Genomic DNA, 15,395 nt, shown 5'->3' on the forward strand with positions numbered 1-15,395 from the left:
GAAGGACAGAAGGAAGCGTCCTGCCAGCTCCACCTGAAGCACCACAGGAAAGTCATCCTCCTCCACCACCCGCTTCCTTCTGCTGACATTAGGACCTTGCTTTGGGCTACAAGTACTGGAGACCAGACCTGTGCATGTGTCCACAGGAGAGCAATGCTACCTACCCTATGGTTTTTACATAGGAGAGAACCCATCAGCCCCTTGGGATGGTCCCGGTGCCACCTTGCCCAGCCTCGCTGCCCACCCCATTGGCTCATCCAGGGCCCATCATGTCTTTGGGAAGGGGCTGTCACTTTTCAGAGCACATGGGCTGGCTGGGCTCTGCTGCATAGTGCTTATCTCTTGGAGTCTATAGCTGGTGAAGGGGGTTAAGGCATGAATTCTTCCTTGATGGTCAGTGGAGACGAGGACACAAGGTTCGGGGCACTGCTGCAGAGGCCTCCGATGGGTCCCAGCGTGCTGACAACCGGTGAGGTTGGTGTGGTGGTGCTGGTGGGCTGGCTCTGCTGCTGCATCTTCTTCTTGTTCACCTTCCTCTCTTTTGCCCTCCTGTTCTGAAACCAGATTTTCACCTGCAGAAGGACAAAGATGTCAGAGATGGGGCAGAGATGGGGGTGGGTGCAGATGATGACAACCCTCAGGGTCCCCCTGGGGCAGGGAGTGCATCCCGGAGTTTGGAAGACAAGGGAGGTCTGTGGAGCAATCCTTAACCCTTCCTCTCTCCATCCCCATCTCTGCCTGGATGTGGCTGTCTGGGATGCTGCAGCACTGACCTGCCGCTCGGTGAGCCCCAGGGCAGCGGCCAGCTCGGCCTTGCGGCGGATGGTGATGTAGCGGCTGTAGTGGAACTCCTTCTCCAGCTCCAGGCGCTGGTGGTCCGTGTACACCACCCGGTACTTGTCTTTCGTCCTGGTTTTGCCTGGCAGAGAGAGCAGAGCAGGGCATGAGGGCTTAAAGGGGAGCAGTGGAGGGGTAGATGCATCCCCAGGGGCACGGAGGAGATACATAACCACCCATGGAGAGCTGAGGAGAAGCATCGCAATGACCTGGGGACCAGTGTGAGAGTCAGGAGACTCCTACTAGATTTAATGCCCATCCTGGTAAGCATCAGGGTGTGATTCCACGTTGGAAAGTACCTGGGCCTTAGGGAGATTGCTTGGTGGAAAGAGCAGGAGGGATTCAAAGGCATCCTGAGAAGATGGACCATAAATCCCATGTGCCATGAGACACTGTCCTCAGGAGGAGCTACAAACCCTGTGGTGGGCTGAAGATATTAAGAAGTCTCAGCAATACCATCCCTAGTGGAAGCAGGAGTTTGGGTGGTGTAGAGCAAAGCTGTGCTTCAGAGACTCTAATCAGACACCAGAGAATCTCCACAGAGCACAACTCCAACCTCCAGGCTGCACATGTGTTTCTCAGCCAACCCAATTTTATTTCTCTCCCTCTTCCTCATTGCAAGGAGGTGGGGATTTTCTTAAGCCACTTCTTATGCTGAAAGATAAATGTAGAAGAGCGTTGGAGACAGGACAACCCGTGGCCATGGTATGCTGCAAGTGGGAAAGGGGCTCCCTCGGGATCATTTCCCTCACAGCATCCCATGGGATGCAAAAAGGCAGCTGCTTTTCTACTAAACAAGCAAAGGTCCTGGTAAAACATTTGTAGAAGCACCCCTGGGTGCAAGTGGGAGCTGGGGTGGGCACAAGAGATGTCTTGCCCTGCTGGGACTTGACCCCATGCTCCCAGGCACAAAAAGCAGCAGCCCCATGATTCAATTTAGCACCCAATTTCCATGACTATGGCACTCTCTGTGTCCTCCTGCCATTGCCCTGGAGGTGCTGGCATGGGCTTATCATGATGTGAGTGTAGGGTGATGGTTGGAAGGTCTAGTGTGGTCCCCAAGAAGCAGTGAAGCTCTTCAGCTTGAAGGAAGGTAGGAGCACAACAAGGCTGCAACATGGCCAGGAACAGAGACCAGACCTCCAGTCTTTAGCCACTAACTCATACGTGAGGGATATGATGAATTCAATCAGTGCTTTAGAGTGTAGAGCTCAGCTCATCCTAGAGCTGTTTAGAAGTGAACACCTAATCCCTCCTCACCACGACTGAGAGCAAGCCTGCCTCTGGCCACACAGGGTGACTGAAGGCAAAAACAGGGTAAGAAAGGTGATTTGATTGAGCAAGATGTGTATGGAGATGTCTGCAGACACACGGCTGAAACACAGGGGTTTCATGCGTGAGGGGGTCCACAGCAGCATCGCTGAGCTCTTGTCTCCTCCTTGGCAGCTCAGAACAAACCTGACCACAGCTCAGTGCTGGGATGGAGTGATACTGGCGCACCCAGCACACATAGAACCCTGCGTTCTTGCCCTCCCGCTGGGTCCCTGTCCATACTATGGAGAAGGGCTCATCGGTGTGGGAAGGATCCTGCATCCCAGCCCAGGAGGGACCTGGGCTCAGTTCGCAACCACAGCGATTCCCAGGGAGTTAGAATAAACCAGATGTGCCTGTGGAGGTTGATGCAAGGTTTAGCAGCTCCGTGAGAAGCCAGGCTCCTCTGTCAGCTCCGGGATCAGGGGCTCCTACAAGGCTTTCTTTCCCATAGAAATCTGTCTTTTTTCTTCTTTTTCATTTGAAAGCAGAAACCTTTTTGAAGGGATAATGACTTAAAAATGATCTTATTTGCAATGTTGCTATTTGAATGCCTCTGCTTGTGGTAAAAAAACACAGCTGGAAAGCAAAGGAATTGACAGATAACGTGAAAAAAAATTAAAGAATAAAGAAATAAGGCGGTTTGTGAATACCACATATGCCATGAATTTCAGCAAGAATTATGCTGCAGCTGTAAATAGATCCATCACAGCCTGTTCTTTGTTATTCCCTCTTCCCTCTTCATCCTTGAGGAAGCCTGTGCTTTGCCTCAGGTCTGACAGCTACCGGCTGTGCTGGTGAGACTTTAGTGTGTGAGCTGGTACCAGTCTCTCGATGCCCAGTATAAGATAGCAAAGACTAAAAGCAGAGATCTCCTGACCAAGTCAGTGATGGAAAGTTATTCATCTCAACTAATCGCTGGTTTTGGATGTTTGCTGTATTTGGGAATGTATTGAGAGCGATTCACGAGATAAAGAAAAGGATTCTCAAGAAATACTATTGACAATGAATAATTCAGCCACCTTGAATATGAATGCTGGGTTACACTTAACTCTCTCCTGGAGACTTTTTATGGCTCTGTGAAAGGAAAGAGGAAATTCAGACAAGCTCCTTATGGGGAGCCCTGGTCCCTATGGGTAAACCCTGGCACTGCAGTGGGGAGCATGGTTGAGCAAAGGGATGGAACCACTCTCACGTTTCCAGGGAATTCCAGTGGACATGGACCAAGCTGTCCCACAGGCAGGATAACCTGGAGCTGCTTCACCAGGAGGGAGCATGGATGGGATGAACAGGGGGCAAAGTGCTGGTGATGCCTCCTGGCACAGCCGCTGGACCCTTCCAGCCCTGATACGCAGTTAAAGTGCCTCCTGCTTGTCCCCAAAAGACCAGGCGAAGGAACTGCCCAGGCAGCCAAACGGAGCCATCCACAGGGCCAGTGGGAGTGGTTTCGTCTTTGGGATCAAGGCAGGGCCAATGGCTGCGTGGGGAGAGGGTATCGTTACTCCTGTTAATGTATAACCCTAATAGCCCTCACCTGAGCCGTGATTAGATAAGGGAACAGCTTTAATGTGCTGTGCAAACCCCAAGGGACGCGCTCCTGAGTGTGCACGCACCCGCACTCATGCTCGCACACACGTGGGAGGATGGGGTCCCGACCCCAGCCTGGATCCACTCCCCATGGCATCCCTGCCCTGGGGATGGAGCTCCTGCTCTGGACCGGGTCAGGAGCCTGGCAGGGGAAGGATCAATCCAACTAGATCCTTGTGCCCATCACCCAGGGCTTTGCGCCCTCATGGCCATGGTGGAGCCTGTCGGAGAGATGGCAATTCCCCCTCTCCAGCCCTGCTGTGCCCAAAGGATGCTTTCAGTAAGCAACTGTGCCCCAAACACCCTAACAGGTAATATGGGGTGTTTTGAGGCTATTGAGGAGCTCCAAGAACAGCTGCAAAGGGACTGGCTCAAACCAGGGAGGAAAGTAACTGTGGGGTGGCAGTGGCACCCTGGGAGGAGGTGGAAAACAGAGAAGGAGCAGAAGTTGATGTGTGTTACTTGGAACTTCTCTTCTCTCAGTCCCACAGAGCGGTGCACCCAGCACAGCGAAGAGGCGATCAGGCCACCTCTGAGCAGAGGTCCCCATCCACAACACACAGCCCTCCCAGACACAGCAGGAGCAGCACGGCTGCCAGCAGCCAGGAGCATAAACCCGCACTGCTTTCCCAAAGGTCTCTATTTCACAGGTCAAAGCAGCTCCAAATTGCAGCAGCAGCAAACCCTGGCTCTGCAGGGAGCCACCGTGCAGCCATCAGGGCTCTGATCAGGGCAGCCCTGACCCACTTGTGGAGGCACCAAGAGGAGAGCCCATCACGGTGCCGGGTGTTGCGCCCCATTGAGGAGGCCTGGGGACACCTGGGACAGGAGGTGCTGGTGTGGGGGACGGAGGTGTCTCTGCCAGGCTGCTGAGCGGCTCTGCACGCCCCATTGCACGGCGGCTCCTTGCATGGTTGGTGTGAAGAGCCTGGGCAATGTGCTCCTGGGGCTGCCCTGAGTGGTGTTATCTTCCTGGCAGAGCTCTGGCCATGCACTGGCTCCATCGGTACAGCCTCGTCTGTCTGCACTGGGTACCTGGCTCCACACTATCTGATGGCACTACAACATTCTAATGCTGAGAAACACCAGTGGGAAAGTCCCATCATCAGTGAGAACCAAGGGAAGAACTTGTCCACACTGGAGTTAAAGTGCAGCAAGATGGGGTGTCTCTTCCCTCATCACTGGGGTGGGTGCTTTCTCTCCATGATAATCTACCTGGAAAGAGAATTAAATCCTCCTACCCCAGAAGAATCAGTGCTCTATCAGGGTTTGCAGTTCCTCTACAGAGAAAGCATCAAGGAAAACTCTTCCCCCCCTCTGCCATAGATTAGGCAATGCGATGGGTGGAGAAACTGAGGCACGTAAGTGGCTATGAGCCAGAGTGGAGTCCCAGGGTCAGAGCCTTGGGACTGGTGGGACTCTGGGCGGCTTAACCCCCCTTCCTCCCCCCTGCAAACACAGGGACAGCAGAGCAGTGCCCCATGACAGAGACCACAGACCCAGGAGAGGGCTGGGGTCAGCTCCTGAAGCTCCGGGGCCTCCAGGCTGGCTGGAGCCACACTCATCTGGCAGGCAGATGTGCTCCAAGTGCCTCAGTGAGCAGGGGTCGATGCTCCCTCTGCCGAGCGCAGCGACAGCAGCCGTGCTGTGCAGCAGGGATGCTGCTGCTCGGGGGACACAGCCCAGCTCGTTTCGCTGTCCCTAACCCACTGGCAATGGGAATGTCGGGCTCTGGACTGACACCTCCCTCTGCCCCCCTGCCCCACACTCTCTTGCTCGCCTCATTCCCCCTCCTGCTTTAGCAGCCTCCCCATAGCACCCACGCTCCTCTGTGGTCTGAAAGGGGGATAAACCCAATCCCCCCCCCCCCTCCCTGAACGCTGGGAACGTGCAAGTCAGTGTTTTCACAAGCCTTCCCCCTTCCGTGCATGCTTCAATATCATGAGCTATTTCTCCTCTGCCACAGGAAGCAGAGGAGTGATGGATGGGAGGACCAACACGGGGTAAAGAACCAGAGCCATGTGGCTTGCTTCATCACCACCAGCGAGAAACAAACCCCTCCAGAGGGCAATCCGTCCCCAGATCCCTGCCTGAGATCATTCCTCTGACAAAGGGCGTTGGATTTAGACAACTGTCAGGTGTCAAAAACTGGGTGAGAAGAACCACACACCCCCCAGCACATTGAATGTCTCTGTACTGCGGAGGAAAGGGATGATGGAAGAAAGGGAGGATGGATGAATCCATACCCAACGGACCCTGCCAAGTCTCCCCCAGCTCCAAGCTGGGGAAATGAGCATTTCAGCCATGAGGGTTGAAGGCAGGACTCATCTATGCCTGAGGGTGCTGGGGGTCCCAGCAACCCTCCTACCCCCAGGGTATCTCTGTGCATGGCTGTTTGCATGGCAATGCTCCAACCTGGGGATTTCTCCCTGGTGCCAAGGACTTCGGAGCAGCAGCAATGCTCCCATGGGCACCCATGTGGGTACATTGTGCACTGGAAATGCTTCCCTTACAAAACCACATCACTTACGGCTTTCTAGCCCTCTGCACAGAGGATCGAGCTGTGTGCCTTCAAAGGAGCTTTGCTACAAGTCAGTGTGTGGCTGCATGCCTGGAGGCTGGTGGAGCCAGGAGGCAGAGAAGGGAGCTTGGTGCATGGCACATCCATGCAGGTCAGCCTGGCTGGTGGGAAGGGGCAGAATCACTTGGGTGAAGAGCTGGATTCAGGGAGCACAGGCCGGCCCTGGCTGGGCTCTGTACTGCTGGCACAGCAGGATGGGGCCAGATCTGCATCCACACCCATGGGCAAAGCCACCCCTTCTGCAAGCCTCATCTTCCTCCCAGGAGCTGCAAACCCCAAGGGGATGAGGAGCAGGCTGCTGGTGGTTGCAGTGAGCCGCTGGTTCCTAATCCCAACCCCTTGTTCCTGGACAAGGAGCAATACGACAGGAGATGCTTCAACCCCGAGGCTGGGCGTTGTGGCGTTCCCCAGCCCTGCAGTGATTCAACCCTTTATTTTGGCAACCAGCAGATTCCTTCAGTTGCTCCCATGGTTTTATGAGCACTGAGCCAAGCGCTGCCAACCAAGCTCCTGTGCCAGGTCAAAGATCGCACTAGGACAGCCAGGGCTGGCCAGCACATGCGGGCTGCAAACAGCCCCTTCCAGAGCATCACCTTCACACCAGCCCCATGGCACTGAGCCTGGGTCCAGCTCATCCAGCTCTGCCACCCGGCTGGATTTGGCCTGGCTGTGGCAGGAAGAGGACAGCAAGGTGCTGGTGGTCCCATCTGCGCACCAGGACTCCTCGCCCCCTTCACAACCCAATAAGGCTCAGCCCATCCTTACTACGAGGCAGAAAGGGTGGAAGAATCCATCCCCTTATCCAGGCAATCTCAAAGCTAACATCACTGGAGTGAGTGTCCTTGAAGGGTCCCCTTGTAGGAAATACCTGTCATTGACCAGAGGTTTAAAGTGTCCCTCTGCTAATCCTGGGGTATTAGCTGGCCAAGCCCATCACGTAGGTACTGCCAGTGCTCCAGGGAAGCCCTTTTTGTTCAAGGAAAGTCAATTCTAGGAAAGTTTGAGAGGCCTGTACCTTGGCCAGCAGGCTGAGCAGGCAACAAATCCCACTGGGGCCAGGAGCAGGTTGTGGGTTAATAATTCAAGGGGAGAAGACTGATGGGGCCTGATGCATGCACACACTGAGAGACCTGGGGGAGCAAAGGGTCTTACAGAGAGCAACCATCTCCTAAAGAGGGGTCCCCCACCCCATGCAGGGTCTGACTGGGGGGAGGGGGACACACTGTCCTCCAGCTACCATCATCTCCCCAAAATGTACACATGAGCCCTGCTTCTCCAGGGAAAATGATTCTACCTCATTATTGGGGTTTTTAGTCTTTCCTCCAGTTTGTATGGGAGGGAGCAACATTAGGGCAACAAATAAAGCTGGAAAACGTGAAAACTGAGATAGAAAACTGCACACCCAGGAGATAGCCACTCGCTATGCTCCGAGCATCACTGTTTGCTCTCCATCATCCCATGTCCTTCCCGGGCACCAGGGGCACTGATGCCACATAAAGCCCTGAGCGCATCCACCTCTCCAAGGGATGCCCCGATTGCACTTTCGCTTGCAATATTTAGCCCTGCGGCCCCAAGTCGATTAGTGACCTAAAAGGCAGACCCGAGGCAGTATCTGAGGATTTGCATAACTAACGAGCAGAGGGTGAATTTCAAAGTCCAGGCAGCCGCTGCTTCCAGCGCCTTCCTGAGCTTTTTATAGAGCAGGGGTGCAATTCACAGGGAAGTTTGCAAATGATTGTGAATAAGGAGGAAGCTGAGGCTCTGCCACGCCGCTCATGAACATTTTATGAGCAGAAAAAGAGGTGACATCGGAGGGAGAAATGAGGCCAATCTTCCAGCTTGGTCCCCTCTAAGCCCTGATTTCCAGCCCTCTGGTGTTGCAGTCCCTTCTGCTGCAGGGTTACCTTGGCTCGGCTGGGTGAAGCACACACGTTTTTAGCAGCAGGTATATAGAACCACTCCCTGTAAAGCCTGGCTCTGCCATGGATCACTGGGAGATTGCTCGCTGGTTTCTCTCAGCCTCTGGATTGCATTTGCAGAAGCCCCCAACGCACTCATATTCCCTGAGCAAAGTCTTCTGTTTCCACCGCATAGCTCATTCCCAACAGCTCTCAAACCGCGGCCAAGGGCTGTTTATACAAGGCAAGACAGAGAGGGAACCTTAATTTACAACCCTCTGAAGTATTATGATTTATAGCGTTCGCAATGAAACTGTTGATATTTATAGCAAAAGAGCCGCGGATTCATTTCCTATTCCCACTGCGGTGAGATGGGTTGTTAATCAATCCACACTGATTAAAGTCCAGTTTATTGATTTCAATAAAGTGATTCATCTCAGAATTCCACCCCTATCTCTGTCAAACCCATCTCTGCCCTGCTCTCTTTCAAGTTTAATGGTGAAGGGTTCTTTCTATATTTGATGGGCAGCCCTGGAAAATACAAGCTGCATCCCACTGTCTCCCAGCACATAGTCCCACCATGGTCAGAACCTGCAGTTGCTTAGCACCAGCAGCAGTGGGTTTGGAGCCAGCAGAGATGCAAGGACAGGTCCTTCATCTGCAAATGCTTTAGAAAGGGAACTCGCTGGTCATCCTTTCCACAAGAAAGGGGGTTTCACCCCAGCACCCATCCCTGCATCACTGCGGCTTTGCTCATCAGCTCCTCCTCCATGTGCAAGGAGAACAAGGCTGATCTATTTGTCCCTTTGTATGTATTTAATCTAAGAGATACAAACTAAGCAACTAATGATAGCTTTCCAGAATTGAATCAACTCAATTGTCATCTAACTCAATCAGAGGCGCTTTCAAGCCCCAGTTTTATCTCGGGCCCACTGCTGGGTGCAGAGCCATGCCCTTGATCCACATGAGAGCTCTGCTGATGTCTTTCTTTCTCCCCTCATTAATTTTTCCCTCCCACCTCTTTCCTCAGAAGAAACCGAGGTGTTCAGACCTACAAAGGCTGCAGAAGTGGGGGGGTCCCAGCGGTGGGGGGGGGGCTGCAGTATCACCCCCACTTCCATCCCAGGAAAGAGGAAAACCCAAGCCCTGGCACGTCTGTGGGTCTCCATCACTGGGTATGGGGGGAGGCATTTTCCCTAAATAGGTCTATGCAGTGGTTAAAATGGGCCAGGAAACACCAGCCTGCCTCTCCCCTCTGCTTGCTGGACCCAGGCTGGTTTTCTACACTGCCTGCTCCACTGCAGTCACTGGTCCCGCTGGGACAGCCACATCCCTGCCACATGAATGTGGCAAATAGGAGGAGCGATTTTCCATGCTGGAAGACTTCAGGCACATCTGCACAAGCCCCTAGCATGGGGGTCTCTATATGGGTCTTGATCAGCAGGGAGACAGAAACAAGCCTAAATTGGAGACACTTTGCAAACAGACAGTCCTTACACAGGGGTATGGGACGGCGGTAACCGAAAGCAAACCTGCCCCCAAGAGATGCCCAGAGCCACTCTGTAGTGAGCTTGGCCTCAGCAGTGCTCATGGCCAGCACAAGAGAGGGACAGGGGTGGTGGGCAGAGGTCCCCGGCTGGGCTGGCAGTGGGATCACAGCCTGGAGGGGGACATGAAAGGGCACACAAAGGGCCCTGAACCTCACCTCGCTGCCAAAGGAGCCGGCACCATCTCCATGACAAAGCCAAGCCCTTGTCAATTTGGGCTGGCCCCAAGGGGGATCTGCCCGGTGCCTTTGAAGTGGGCAGCAGGGCCCCAAGGGCAGGGGGCTGGGGTCACCCAGACGCTTCCCCCTGGCCCTAGGTCAGGAGTTCAGCGGGGACAAGACCCCAGGGACACGGGGACAGGAGCCTGGGGACAGAACACCAACGGTAGGCACAGGAGGGGGGGTACCTGTTCATGGGGTGCATGGCACCCACACGCAGTCGTGCTGCTCCTGGAGCACCCACATGCACCCTCCAATTGGCACCGTTCCCAAAGGCCAGGCCACCATTCCCACCTTGCACACACCGTGCACGCACAGCACTGTGTGTGCACACATTGAGCGTGTAGCATCCCCCATACACACTCGGTGACACTGTCTACACAGCAAGCCCCATACACACATGCTGCTTACACATACACAGCACCTCGTGTGCACTGAATACACGTTACACACAAAGAGCACATGTGGCACCTTCCCTCCATGTCTATACATACAGTACCGTCCCTGCACACATGCACACACAGAGTACACATGCACGCAGCATAGGGCACCTTGCACATCCCCATACCTGGGCTCTCACATGCAGTTGCACCCCCGCTCACACTCATGCACAGCCACAGCCCCACACGCTCACCCCTGCCCATACAAGGCACCACATCCAACCCCCCTTGGGATCACTGAGCCCCAGGATCTCTGGGATCTCTGGCTCTGCTCATTCTACCAGGTGAAGGCAGGGGTGTAGGAGAAGGGACTGGCTGGGAAAAGCACTTTCCAACCATAGAACCCCATCTGTCAACAGCACAGAAGGACAGTGCTCATCCTCAGCCCCTGTCACCGTAGTGGTGGGGTCCCCTGCAGTTTGGGGCCAGGCACCACGGTGAAGGCATGGGCATGCCCTGGGCAGGGAAGGCCACAGAGCAGGATCTGGCCCTGCAGGACTTCAATCCAGAGGATGGCGCAGGGGAACAGTACTGAGGGGTTTTCCTTACCGCTGCTGCTGGTGCTGGGAATGCTGCGCCTCATCCACTCATAGGGGGTGCGCCTCTGGGCGTTAGGGGAGAGCTGGGGGACCGAGCTGCTGATGGGCGGAGGCAGGAGTCCAGAGCCTGGGGGCTGAATGGGGTTAAAATCGGGGGGGCTGAATCCAAACTGCCCGGGGCTGGCAGTGGAAGGCGTAGCAGGGGTCCCGTAGGAATGCCAGTCCTCCTTGGCAGGGGTGTAGGGAGAGCCCCAGGCGGCTGCCGGCTGCCCGTGGTGCAGGTCGTTGTTAATCCCCGGCACATGGTGGTAGCTGGCGAAGTCCGAGTACTGGGGCGGCCCCGGCACGTAGTTCTGTGGGTTGAGGTTGAGGCCGGGGTGCCGGACGGGGCTGGGGTACATGTTGGTGTCCTTATCCAGAAGATAACCTACATACATCTTCCCCAGCCGGCTCCATGCACATGCTGCGCCGCCGACTGCGGCCGCCTTGGGCTCGGTTTGGTTGGGGTTGGCTTGGTTTGGCGGGAGGTGGCTGCTCCTCCTTCTCCACCACTCACCTGGGCGCCTTGGGGAGCTGTGTCCTGGGGCCAGGCACCTCCCTGCCCACAGGCTTTTATTGGGCCCAACCTCTCGCAGCATTTGCATTGAAAGGCAGGTTTGCATTTCAAAGTGCAGGAACCCCAGCGGGTGAAGGGGGACAATGCAAAGCTCCCATCCCAGCTGCAGCAGGGATGAGGCACTGGGTGACCCCTGGGAGCACTGGGGAGCCCATGTCCCCTCCGCTGTCACCACCCCACAGCTGTCCTCATGCTACCAGATATGGTCCCTTTGTAGCAGCCGGCTTTGGGGACACTAGAGCATCCCGTGAGGATGCCCCAAGGGAGCACACCCCATCCCTCCAGCCATTGGTACCCCAGAAAGAGGGTGCCTTAGGATAAGCCTTTTTATTTAAGCCTGGTTATGGGCAGGGGACAAACTAGGCTGTGCCTGCCATCAACACTGATGTTGGGGGTATCAAACCCCTGCTTCGTTGTGCTGCTTTCTCATGCCTGGTAGCAGCATCCAACTGATACAGAAAAGGGGGTCTGTGGGAAGGGAAGGCACTGGGTGCCCCTGTGTTTACTCCATCCAGGGCAAACCCATCCCCCCAACCCCTATAGCAAAGCTCAGCCTCGTAGACCAGGACAGACAGACAGGAAGAGCCAGCTGTGTGCAGAAGGAAAGCCCCACCATGGACCCAAGGGTAGTCCTTGGGCTCTGACACGGCTCCGAGGGGCTTGTGACCCTGTGCCAAGGGTTGTTCCTCCCCTGTTTTCTCCTTTAAGAAACAAACCCATCTCCATGGTTTCTGATAGGGGCACCAAGCAGAAACGAGGCCCTGCTGAAGCTGTGTCACCCCCGGCTGTGCTGGCCACCACTGGGGAGTCACAGTCATCACTTACAGGCTCCTCAAAACCCAAGCGCAGCCCCACAGAGGCTTCAGAAGGGTGTTTTGTCACCTCCTCCAAGGCCAATTCTACCCTTTTCTCTGCACCATCCCATTCGCCTGCTGGAAACATGAGCAGGGAGAGGACTGGTCAGTCAGGACATGAACAGCCTGGAATGTGACAACAAGGAACAGAAACAAGACAGAAAAAAGGCAGAAAAAGAAAGGGATATAGAGTGAAATTGGGAGGAGGGGATAAAGTAAGAGACCTTCAGAGCTTTTTCTGATTGCAGATATGAACCTGGGAAGTGTTTCCAGCCTGGGACTGCCTCAGATCTGTGGGGTTTAACAGGAAAAATGGTAAGAATCCCAGCAAAGCCCCTCTGACTTGAGGAGCTCAGTACATTCAATGCACAGCCATTTCTTGCCCCATTGCTGCTGGTGGCCAATGTCCCCAGCATTACCGGTGGGTTGGGGACAGCATGAGCGCTCCATGGGGCCCCACTCACCTGCACACCAGCCCTTCCTCCCCACAGCATCCTGAGCTCTCCCGTGCTCATGGAGGGATCGGCATGTCCCGAGCCCCTGCAGCACTGCTCTCATCTGTTTGCTCAAGGTGGACTTTGTGAGGGTTTCTTGTACCCACCTCACAGCCCTCCGAGACACAGCCAGGCCGGGCTGCTGCTGGTCCTAACCTGCAGTCAACCAGGAGCCACCTCCAGCCCTGGAGCTGTGGACCTGCAGCAGCTCTGCATCAACCCTGGGCATCTCATCCCATTGCAGGCCTGATTCTGGCTGAGTCTGGTTGGAAACATTACATGGATGCCCCTGTGGCACATCCACTCCCTGCAAGAAGTGGGAGGCAGGATGAGATCAAAGGGAGATGGGCAAAGAGGTAAGGGTCCTGGTTTGCAAGAAAGGAGCAGAGGAAAGTCCCAGCAATGGGAAAACACCCCCAGAGCTGGCATCTGCCTCCCAAGACTGAGCAAGGCCAGAGGTACCATGAGAGATGAGTTATTTGCAGCATCCTTCCTGTGCTCCCAGTGTCCCCATCCCCTTGCCCAGCCTTGTTCTAGCTAGTGACAAAGGTGACCGTCATGGATATCCTACTCAGTGAGCATCTCTGCTCAGACCGCAGCACAGATTGATTGATGTGCTTTATAACCCCATCTATCGTGGATTTTCCCCAAGCTGTCAGCACAGCCATGACTTTCTTTAAACAAGAGAGCCAAGGCCTTCCTCCTCCTGCCAGCAGAGATGCTGGTTCAGAAAATGGGGGAAAAAGGAAGAAAAGAAGAAAATTCCCCCCTGAGCAGATGGTTGAAGCCAGGTGGCTGCTGGGTCCCATACCAGGGGTGTTTGCATTTCAGGGCTGGGGATGCTGGGGTTATTCCTGCCACTGGCTGTATCCCGTAGGCAGTGATGGGCAGACAGGACCCCCTTTCTCTTTTCCCAGCCCCTGGAGCCAAGGCCAAGGGCTCAGGCAGCTGTTGGGACCAGGGAGTCTGGGTGCAGCACCCCACATGCTGCATCCTATGGGAGGTGAGGGGCTTACTGGGGCACAGCATCACCAGGTGCCTGCTCAGAGCCCTGCCACCAGCTCCCTGGTGTGGGGCAAGCAGACAGGAGAGGACAATTGGGCCATAAAGATCCACCAGCAATAACTTCCCTCTTTTCTTTGGCCTGTTTATTGCTGGTGGGGATTATGGTTGGTGAAGTTTATGCTGGGGAAGAGCCAGGTGAGGCTCCCCTCCATGGGCTCCCCGAAGCTGCTAGAATGGGCCTGAAGGGTGATGCTGGTGACCCTCCGTGCCTCTGGATGACACCCACTGCAGCGTCCCATGCATGAGAAGGTCAGGGGCTGCCACAGCCTTTAGGGGCCCCCAGGTGGGTGATAGGAGAGGACAGCACCCTCCCCATCCACCCAGGGACCCCCAGCATCAAAGCCAGCCTGCGGAGCTCCTGCTGCTCCTCCAGCCCTGAGATTCCTGGTGCAAAGCAGGCAGATGCAGCAGAGAGGGCGCGCAGCCAGGGCTCCCCAGGCACTCCCTGGGGCTCGGTGCTGCTATCCGTGAGCCAGTGATGCCATCTCCTGGAAGCTGGAGGGCTGGGGAAGGAAGCGCGGGGAGGGCCCCGGGGCCAGGCTGCAGGCGGTGGCACAGATGGAGCAGGTTTGCAGCAGAAAGTGCCCCATCACCTCCTCCTCCCATGCAGGAGGCTCTCACCTTAGGAACCAAGCCCTGCCTTGTCCCCTGGCTTGCTCTGAACCCCACCATGGATTCAGCAGGACAGGGAGATGCCTGCAGAGGGTCAAGTAGATGCCTCCCTTCACTCTCCTTTTCTTCCAGAGCATCCTGCCTCACCCCGGCAGCCCCATGGGCTTGTGGCCATCCCACTCTCCCCAGCCCCTGTTGCTCTCAAAGGCAAAACTTGTGGCCTCTGACCAGCACATCCCAGAGCTGTGAGGTGCCCCACACACCCCAGCCCAACCAGCACCTTCTCCTGCTGCCTTCCTACAGCAGGGGAAAGGGAGAGCAGGGCATGTCTCCTGTGCATCATTCCTGCCATATGCCGTTGGAGCAGCATCCCAGAGAGCAATGGAAGGATGGGGCAAGCACAGCCACTCTGCTGAACACCCAAGAGCATTCCCTCCTCTCTGGCAACAGACATCAGTGCAACCCTCTTGCAGAGGACAACCCCCTGTCCCACCTCCATCAGCCCCACTGCAGACTCCCACATGCCCTTTGGCTTTTCCCAGATGCCTGGGCAGCATCTCTGCTGGCACTTGTGTCCCCATGCTGAGGATGGCTCTACAGAGCTGGTCCTCAGGCATCTGGATCAGCTTGCCAGGTAAAATGCAAATGGCACAAACCCTGGGAGTATCCTCAAGAGGATGCAGGGACACATCTGGCATCTCCCATTGCTTTCCACCATGTGCAGGGCCCCTTCTCTCACATGCTGGTGATGTGATTCCCCTTGCACCGGCAGAGCGCTGGGTGCTCTCTGTGCAGC

General features: G+C 55.5%; 1 protein-coding gene across 1 annotated transcript; it reads right to left on the reverse strand.

Annotated features, from left to right (window-relative positions):
• Positions 1–295: 295 nt before the first annotated feature.
• CDX1 (caudal type homeobox 1) lies at positions 296–11,395 on the reverse strand. The gene is made up of 3 exons (XM_061360317.1): positions 10,969–11,395; positions 774–919; positions 296–572 (listed from the first exon to the last, which is right to left on the reverse strand). The coding sequence occupies exons 1-3, from the start codon at positions 11,393–11,395 to the stop codon at positions 369–371; spliced, it is 777 nt and encodes a 258-aa protein (XP_061216301.1). The 3' UTR covers positions 296–368.
• Positions 11,396–15,395: the final 4,000 nt, after the last annotated feature.

This window comes from Neopsephotus bourkii, unplaced genomic scaffold (assembly GCF_033783945.1).
Source record: "Neopsephotus bourkii isolate Nb327-2 ecotype Australia unplaced genomic scaffold, CSIRO-AGI_Nbou_v1 NB_1016, whole genome shotgun sequence".
NCBI lineage: Eukaryota > Metazoa > Chordata > Aves > Psittaciformes > Psittacidae > Neopsephotus > Neopsephotus bourkii.